Here is an 8162-nt window from a genome sequence, read left to right on the forward strand (position 1 = left end):
GCGCGGGCGACCAGGACCCCGAGCCCCCAGGCGGAGGGGACCCGGGGGGCGGGGGCTTGTTTCGCGGCTGCAGCCCTCTTCTCACCCACGGCCCCGGCCCTGCTACCTCAGGGGGAGCGACCACGGTGAGGAGTTTGGGGTGACCCGGCACAGAACTCAGGGGCGGCGTGCTGGGCGCCAAGGGCACATTTTGGAGATGGGTGCTGGGGGGCCGGGAAGGCAGGAGGTTGATGACAGAGATCACGTTGATGCACGAAGGACCACGCACTGCAGACGTTAACGGGAAGAGCGGCAAGTGCCACTTCGTGACCCTCTCCTGACCTCTTCACCCTTTTCATAACCTCAGCTGCCTGTGGAGGAACCGATCGTGTCCACAGATGAGGTCATCTTCCCACTCACTGTTTCACTGGATAGACTGCCCCCAGGGACACCCAAGGCCAAGGTAAGATAGCGAGGGTGGAGCTCCTGACCTCGTTCAGACACCCTGTCACGGCCCTGCCGTCTATCTCTACACTTGACTGTGGTTCCGTGTCTCTTGCACTCAGATTGTAGTGACCGTGTGGAAGCGGGAGGTTGAGGCACCGGAGGTCAGAGATCAAGGCTATCTGCGCTTGCTGCAGACCCGATCTCCTGGGGAAACCTTCCGGGGCGAGCAGAGCGCCTTCAAGGCCCAAGGTGGGAAGGTGCTGCAGAGGGGAAAGGCTAGGGTCCGGTTTGCGGGGTGCAGAGTAGAGCGGTGACCCTGGAAAGGGCCTGCTGGGGTGGGGAAGAGGACAGTGAGAACCGTGGGCTGGAGCTGAGGTCAGGACCCTACCCTCCCGTCTGCTTGCTCCACCCTCCTGCAGTGAGTACCCTGCTGACGCTGCTGCCTCCTCCTGTTCTGAAATGCCGGCAGTTCACTGTGGCTGGAAAACACTTGACCGTTCTCAAGGGTGAGCAGATCTGCTGGCGCAGGTCTTGGACAGCAGCAGGGGAACTGACTGGATGGCAGCGGGTCCGGGCACGCTGGCGGGGATGGGTCCAGAGGTCCGGCTACTCAGAGCTGGGCTGGTCACCTTCCACAGTGCTGAACAGCTCCTCCCAGGAGGAGATCTCCATCTGGGATATCCGGATCCTCCCCAACTTCAACGCCAGTTATCTACCTGTCATGCCCGATGGTTCTGTGCTGCTGGTGGACAATGTCTGGTGAGGGCCTGGGGAATGGCAGGGCTGTTTAACTGTGGACAAGGGCAAGGGCAGGAGTAGGGGCTGAGCTCTGGCAGGGGGAAATCATGCCCTGTCCTGCTCTCTTCTGAACTAGTCACCAGTCGGGTGAAGTCTCCATGGGCTCCTTCTGCCGGCTCCCTGGTACCTCTGGCTGCTTCCCCTGCCCACTTAATGCCCTGGAGGAACATAACTTCTTGTTTCAGCTGAGAGGGAGTGAGCAGCCCCCTCCAGGGGCCAAGGAGGTGAGCACAAGGGGTTGGTGTATTCAAGAAAAAGGGGTAAGAAAAGGAGGGGGGGGCCAGGCCAAGAGCTCAGTTGAGGACGGGAGGGGAGCTCTGAGGCATGTGAAATCTCCCTTTAACTCACACGCAGGGCCTCGAAGTTCCCCTGATTGCTGTGGTTCAGTGGTCTACCCCGAAACTGCCCTTCACCCAGAGCATCTATACCCACTACCGGTGCGTGTGTGGAAGCCCCTGCCAGCACCCTCCTGCTCCCCTCTGTGGCCTGAAACACGCATCTAGCTTCCTTCTTCCTGTTCCTAGACTACCCAGTGTCCGCCTGGACCGCCCCTGCTTTGTGATGACTGCTTCTTGTGAGTCCCCTGTTCGGACCTATGAGCGGTTCACTGTCACCTACACACTGCTGAACAATCTCCAAGACTTCCTTGCTGTGAGGCTTGTGTGGACCCCGGAGCATGCACAGGCTGGTGGGTCAGCTGCCAGGCTGAGACCTTGTCCCCTGGGAGGAGTGGGGAATGGAAGAAGAATGAGGTGGGACAGTGAGAGCAGCTCAGATCTGGTATCAGCCCCACCACAGTGGGTGACCCGTGGCATCTGGCTCTGGCTTTATACCCGGGTGATTTCCCCAGAGAGTTTCGAGACACAGCGGGGCTGAGTGACTTGAAGGGCATAGATACCGGAGCTGCTTCTCATTTATGAGCTGTGAGACCGTGGGTAAGCTAATTAACCTCTCTGGGCCTTGATCTTCATCTTTAAAGTAGGACAAATAACACCGCATGGGTTTGCAGATGAATGACGGGGAACATGGTTAGAACAGACCTCAGCACACGGTATAGTTTCCCATAACCCTCCACAAATCATGTTTACTCAGTTTACTCCACGGAGTGGCTTTGGGAACCAAATGTGGCCACACCGGTGATGGCTCTGAGGACTGAGGAAGGCTGTGCACTGCTCATCCGTGCCTGTTTCCGTCCCCCAGGAAAGCAGCTGTGTGAGGAGGAGCGCAGGGCCATGCAGGCGGCCCTGGATTCCATCGTCTGCCACACGCCCCTCAACAACCTTGGCTTTTCACGGAAGGGCAGCGCACTTACGTTCAGTGTGGCCTTCCAGGCTCTGAGGTCGGGGCTCTTTGAGGTGGGCCAGTGCTGCGGGACATGCGGGGGGAGGGAACGTGGTCAGGGCTCGTAGCTTCTGCGCAGGGAGGACGTGTAATGGGTGGTGCCGGAAGGCTGGGCAGAGGGAAAATGACACTTGTGAAGGTCTGGCTGGAATTGCTGATGCGTCTCCCGCTGCAGCTGAGCCAGCACATGAAGCTGAAGCTGCAGTTCACTGCCAGTGTGTCCCACCCTCCGCCCGAGGCCCGGCCCCTCTCTCGCAAGAGCAGCCCCAGCAGCCCTGCTGTCCGGGACCTGGTGGAGAGGCACCAGGCCAGCCTGGGCCGCTCTCAGTCCTTCTCCCACCAGCAGCCTTCCCGTAGCCACCTCATGAGGTAGGAACCGGGCGGGCATCCCACCGGCCTGGGCAGAAGCTGGAACAAGGAGTGAGGAGAGGGGCCGTGTCTGAGCCGAGCCCACAGCCTCTGCCCTCCCCCAGGTCCGGCAGTGTGATGGAGCGCAGGGCCATCACACCCCCTGTAGCCTCCCCGGTTGGCCGGCCCCTCTACCTGCCTCCGGACAAGGCCGTGCTGTCTCTGGACAAGATTGCCAAGCGCGAGTGCAAAGTCCTGGTGGTGGAGCCTGTCAAGTAGCACTGTGCTGCTCTGCGCCCCACTCGCTCCAGGAACCCGAAGCCCCTGGTGGGTTTTCTGCTCCCAGGCTGTGCCTCCCCTGGGACACCCCCTGCTGTGGACGAAGAGGCCCAGCAGGGCCGCCTGTCTGTGTGTGCTGAGGGACAAGGGCAGAAGCTGTGAAATGGGTGGTATGGCTGCAGCGCTAGGCCCACAGTATTTCTGAGTTCCTTTGGGGGGGCTGGCCCCACCCCAAGCAGGGCAAGGGCTCAGAGAGCTCCCTCGCCCCCACCCTGTCCCTTGTAAGTTTACAGAGTATTTTCCTCATTCTTGTTATGTTCTGTCTGCCTCCCACATTCCCTCCCACCCGCCGCAGCGCTGAGATTAGAGGGTGGTGATGGTAAAGGGACCTTGACAATGCCCCTCCTGTCTCAGGGTTGGGAGATAGCTAGGTGGCCTCCTTCTGCCCCTCATGTTTACGTTGGTGGCCTGAAGCACTTTAAGTTGTGTCTTTTTTTTGGGGGGGGGTTCTGTTCCTGTAACTTATTCTTCAACTACAACTTCCAACTGAAATAAGACTATTAAATGCCTGTTCAGGAGGGAGAAGGATGGCTGTTGTCTATGTGTTGATGGAAGGAGCAGACCAGAGGAGCTCAGGAAGTTTCCCTCTGCGCACATGAAATAGCTCCCTTCCTGACCCTGATTTTCCCATTCTCTATTTTACAATGGTGGTGGCCCTGCCCCACGCATCCTGGGCTGAAGTACAGGCTGTTTCCACAGAAGTTGGCGGACGAAAAGCACCCCCTCCCGGCACAGCCCCTCTGTACAAACAGCCCTGAGCCTGGGTCACATCGGATTCATGTTTATTAGGGGGGAGGAGGGAAGGAAGAAGGGGGTCCCTTGCTCAAGTTCTCCTTATCATAGCGCAAAACCCCCAAGTCTCTACCCTTCAGATAAAGGTGGACGACTCTGAGGCCTGGTTCCAGCAGCGAGCCAAGCAAAGGGTGGGGGACCTGTGCTCCTCCTCATCGTAGAGACCCAGGGAGCCGCTCCACTGCTCCAACCCTGGCCCTCCGGCAGGCTCAGACGTCAATGGGTTCCCGGCCTCGGTTCTGCCTCTTCACCACAAACACCCTCTGTCCTGACACAGTTACCAGCAGCGTATGTTCTCCAAAGACCACTGGAGGGGAGACACACCTTCCCCCACCAAGGAGAGGGAAGGCAGCACAGAGTTAGGGGGTTGGAGGGCCTCCACAGGGTCAAGCAAATTGGCTGGATCAGTAGCTAAAACTCCCCAAGGCTGAGAGATCGGAAGGAGAGGCCACTATGAAATCCCCTTTCTCTTCCTTCCTCAGTTCTGATACTAAAGGAAGAAAGTGGCTGAACTAGGGGATACTCGGTCTAGGAGACAGGTATTTGTTTTTTTTCCTTGAAAAGAGAAGCCTCTGGAAGCACCCCCACTGCCGGGGGCCAGGACAGGGAGCTCACCAGACAGGCGCTTGAAGGGGACATTCATGCCGTGGTGCAGCCGGAAACCGCAAGCTGTGCTGACCAGCTCAGAGATGGCACTGGCTGCCTGCTCGTCATTCTCGAGATCCCCAGACGACTGCACGTACATGGAGGAAGGAAGGTGCAAAAATAAGGGCACAGAACTGGGAAGGAGTTCCAGGCACGGGCCCTCTGGCTCGCACTTGTAACATCTCCCTCTCCATTTTCCAGCACCTCTGGATCACCCAGTTTTGGAAAAACACCTGAAACATCTGTGATGTTGTCACTTGTCACCCTCTTTGTGCCATCCTGTTTCTCATCTTTAAATGCTGGGCTTACCCTACCAAGCATCAACTCGTCTGACTCTACTGATGGCTCCTTTCTAACCCCTTGAAACTGGGTTTCTGGCCTTGTCCCCTTAGTAAAAAATGTAAAAATTCTCCAAGATCAGTGCCTGCCCACCACTGACTCATTAAAGGCTCTACCTTGTTCTGTCCTCCCACTTATGCTCCTGTCTGTGGAATCTAAACATCTTTGTCCTCAGACCCCTCCCCCTTCCCACTCCTTGGGTAATGATAAGGCAGTGGCCTGGACTTCCTCTTTCCTGGTGACTGTCTCAATTTCCTCCCCCGATCTCTTCAGTATGGGCTCCTCGCTAAGTCAACTTTAGTTCCTTTTGCTCTTGTATATTCTGTACCTCAATTCCTTATCTGTATTTTGGGTACAACAGTACCTATTCTATGCGCTTGTGAGGGGGGTTACTTGAGACAGTTGTGGGGAGATACTGAAAACAACTCCTAGCAATTACACCGACTACTGTTTTTCTACTTTAGATTCATTGTCTCCACTTGGGCCATCCAGTGTCCCCTTATCCACCTCCTCTGCAGTCAGTTCCTTTTTAAACTTACTGTTTGTTAAGGCACCACATCATTCTAGGCTTCTCAGCTAAGAGTCCTACTGAGGGAAAACTATCCCTAGAGAACAGTAGTGGCAAATGTATGTCATACATGTTATTGTGTTTTTCTTTTAAGACAAAAGATGTTGATGGATGAGTTGGTTTTTTTCCTAAACTAAGACCTCACTATTCAGGTTTCATTGCAGTGTTAGTACTTTCTAAGTGGGTTCTGGGTTACGGTCTGGCAGTTGGTCTCTAAAAGGTTCACCATTACTGCTATAGAAGATACAAGTACTTATCTCTAGTTACTATCAAGCTGTGTTATTCTTCCTTAAGATTTCTCCCCTTGTTACCAGCCCATTCTCGTATGTGGCATACCCTTTTCAGCCTATCCGCATCATTCACAATCTTGCTCAACCATTTCACTGGGTCATGTTTCTGTTCAAAAAACCTCTGAAGTTCCTAACCCTCAAGGTGAAATCCATATGTGTCAACCTGGCCTAGGAAGTGCGCCACAATCAGATCCATTCTTTACCATACCTCATCCCCAGACTTCTCCAAATTTTTTCTATGTCAACTCACCACCAATTCAGATAGGCACTGTCACACTCATGAAAATATATCCACCTCGCTGGTCTCAAACTCAAAACAATCCTCCTGCCTCAGCCTCCCAAGTGCTGGGATTACAAGCATGCGCCACCATGCCTGGCTCAAACCATTCATCTCTTAAACTCAGAATTCCTGCCTCCAACAAAAATCTCTTGCCATAAAATAAGTTAGAACACCAAGGTTTGAGACCTTCATTTCCTGGACTCCTTTAGCAGGCTTTCCCACTTGCACTGTTTTATTTTAAAATAAAATTCTTATTTATTTACTTAGAGACAGGGTATTGCTTTATAATTCAGGCTGGCCTTGAACTCACCAGCCCGGGCTGGCCTCGCACTCCTGGCAATCCTCCTGCCTCAGCCGAGTGCTAGGATTCCAGGCGTGCGCCCCCACGCGGCGCACTTGCACTGCTTTAAATCTGCAACCGTAAATCCTTACAGCTGGAGCGAAAGCTTAGAGAGCTACACTATATAGTAGTATGGAATACAGTACAAAATCGCTTCAAGAAATACCGAATACAGACATACTGGAGAAAAGTGTGGGCATTGTCAATTATTAACAAACCTATGATTAGGATTTTTGTAAAGTTGGTAAACCTTATCATGGCACACTAAGACTTAAGATTCCAGAGATTACTGAGAGCTTATTATACGCTGGAAGGACACCAGGTAAAAAGGACGAAAAGGGAGACAAGTCGGACGAAACTGGGCAATACTAGACGGGGTCACCGGCCATGTGTGCACTAAGGGGACTGCCCTTTCCCAGAACGCACCGCCAGCACTGCACCTTCGCTCAGCACCAGGTAGCCCAGTTGGTCTGGGATCCGCTCCAGCCCCTGGGTCAGTGCAGAAGTCTAGTGGGTAAAGATGCAAGCGGTGAGAAACAAACTACAGAGACGGCCCTCCATACCCTTCACCGGCCAACCAAAGTCTTGACGACGGCCCCTTCCAGACCCTCTTGCCCCGATATGGCCTTCAAGGCTGATCTCCCGGGGTCTCCATCTGCCCTCACTCTCGTCCCCCGGCCTCCCCACTCTGGCGGCCTGTGGCGCTCCTCTCTAATCTCTCGTCCCACCCTAGGCTGGACACTACTCCCTGGGCCCCAGCACCCTGCCGCAGATTCCTCCTCAGTCCGCTACGTTTCCGCCCCTCCCATTCCATTCCCACGCCGTCCCGGGATGGACCGGACGTGAGAATGGAGCGCAAGCCCAGGAGGGGGCAACCAAAGATCGGGGACAGGGACTCTGAACCCCCGGCGCCTCCTCCCGCGCATGCGTCCTCACTCACCATCGCGGCCTCAGAATCCGGTGGAACTCGGCACCAAATAGGTAGCTTCCGGCACCGGGCCCAGGCCCCAGGCTTCTGAGAGCTGTCGGCTCCTTTAACCACGCCCTTAGCATGGTGATTGGAGAGTGTCTGAGTCATTATACTTAATCAACCAGTGGGGAGCTCCGCTTCCCCGAGACACGCGCAGATTGGTCGTGTCTCCCGGTCCCTTAGCGTCAGGGCGGATGCGGGCGGAGGGGGCGGGGCCTGGGTGGTGGGGGCTGTGGGTGTGCGCCTGCGCAGCAGGAGCCTCGGGAGTTCCGTGGGAGCTTGATAGTCCACTAGTGAGATCTCGAGCGAGTCTGTTTCTGCCTTTCCTGAACATCTTGAAATGGAAACTCGAAGTGAAAAGCAATTCAGATGCTACTGTTGTGTAGGCAGCTCTCTGTTTAAGACAAAGATTTGTTCTCAAGTGTGTTTTTTCCTTGGATTTTTGTGATGAACAGTTAGGAGGTTGAATTGAGCCTCTGGCCAAGACGACTTAGCTGCAACACTTAATATTCCCTGCCAGGAAAAATTAGAAACAGCACCTTGGTGTCACTTTTACTGCATATATATATATATATATATATATATATATATATTTAAAATTTATAGTCTCTAGATCTATTGCAATACTAGTAATTTATGAAGCTGCGTTGCTGAGGTAAAATCAAGAATGATTTTAGAAATACTTG

General features: G+C 54.3%; 2 protein-coding genes across 3 annotated transcripts in view; one reads left to right on the forward strand and one right to left on the reverse strand.

Moving 5' to 3' along the window:
- The window catches only part of LOC102011708 (chromosome unknown open reading frame, human C7orf43), a gene marked incomplete in the record, with an annotated part of 4457 nt that extends 680 nt beyond the window's left edge, over window positions 1–3777 (forward strand). Inside the window, 11 exon segments of the mRNA XM_013509467.1 lie at window positions 1–125; window positions 347–442; window positions 546–675; window positions 846–932; window positions 1065–1185; window positions 1301–1448; window positions 1579–1661; window positions 1749–1912; window positions 2425–2579; window positions 2741–2934; window positions 3039–3777. Of these exon segments, the coding sequence (XP_013364921.1) occupies window positions 1–125; window positions 347–442; window positions 546–675; window positions 846–932; window positions 1065–1185; window positions 1301–1448; window positions 1579–1661; window positions 1749–1912; window positions 2425–2579; window positions 2741–2934; window positions 3039–3192 (1457 nt within the window).
- A 240-nt stretch (window positions 3778–4017) lies between these two features.
- Lamtor4 (late endosomal/lysosomal adaptor, MAPK and MTOR activator 4) lies at window positions 4018–7599 on the reverse strand. Of its 2 annotated transcripts, XM_013509468.1 has the most exons (4): window positions 7447–7599; window positions 6933–7013; window positions 4660–4777; window positions 4018–4351 (listed from the first exon to the last, which is right to left on the reverse strand). In XM_013509468.1, the coding sequence occupies exons 1-4, from the start codon at window positions 7582–7584 to the stop codon at window positions 4254–4256; spliced, it is 435 nt and encodes a 144-aa protein (XP_013364922.1). In that variant the 5' UTR covers window positions 7585–7599; the 3' UTR covers window positions 4018–4253. The 2 variants fall into 2 exon arrangements, with proteins under 2 accessions (XP_013364922.1, XP_005413797.1); XM_005413740.2 differs by lacking the exon at window positions 6933–7013.
- Between the last annotated feature and the right edge of the window lie 563 nt (window positions 7600–8162).

The sequence above is a fragment of the Chinchilla lanigera genome, unplaced genomic scaffold, assembly GCF_000276665.1.
Source record: "Chinchilla lanigera isolate Chin_1 unplaced genomic scaffold, ChiLan1.0 scaffold00172, whole genome shotgun sequence".
Lineage (NCBI taxonomy): Eukaryota > Metazoa > Chordata > Mammalia > Rodentia > Chinchillidae > Chinchilla > Chinchilla lanigera.

Excerpts from the sequence above, each read along its gene's own strand:
- Lamtor4 (XM_013509468.1), bottom strand. The coding sequence starts at position 7,584 with ATGACTCAGACACTCTCCAATCACCATGCTAAGGGCGTGGTTAAAGGA. Across the intron at positions 4,778-6,932 it reads GCGAAGGTGCAGTGCTGGCG|TCGTCTGGGGATCTCGAGAA; the intron begins GTGCGTTCTGGG and ends ATGTACGTGCAG. Across the intron at positions 4,352-4,659 it reads CCCCTTCAAGCGCCTGTCTG|TGGTCTTTGGAGAACATACG; the intron begins GTGAGCTCCCTG and ends TCTCCCCTCCAG.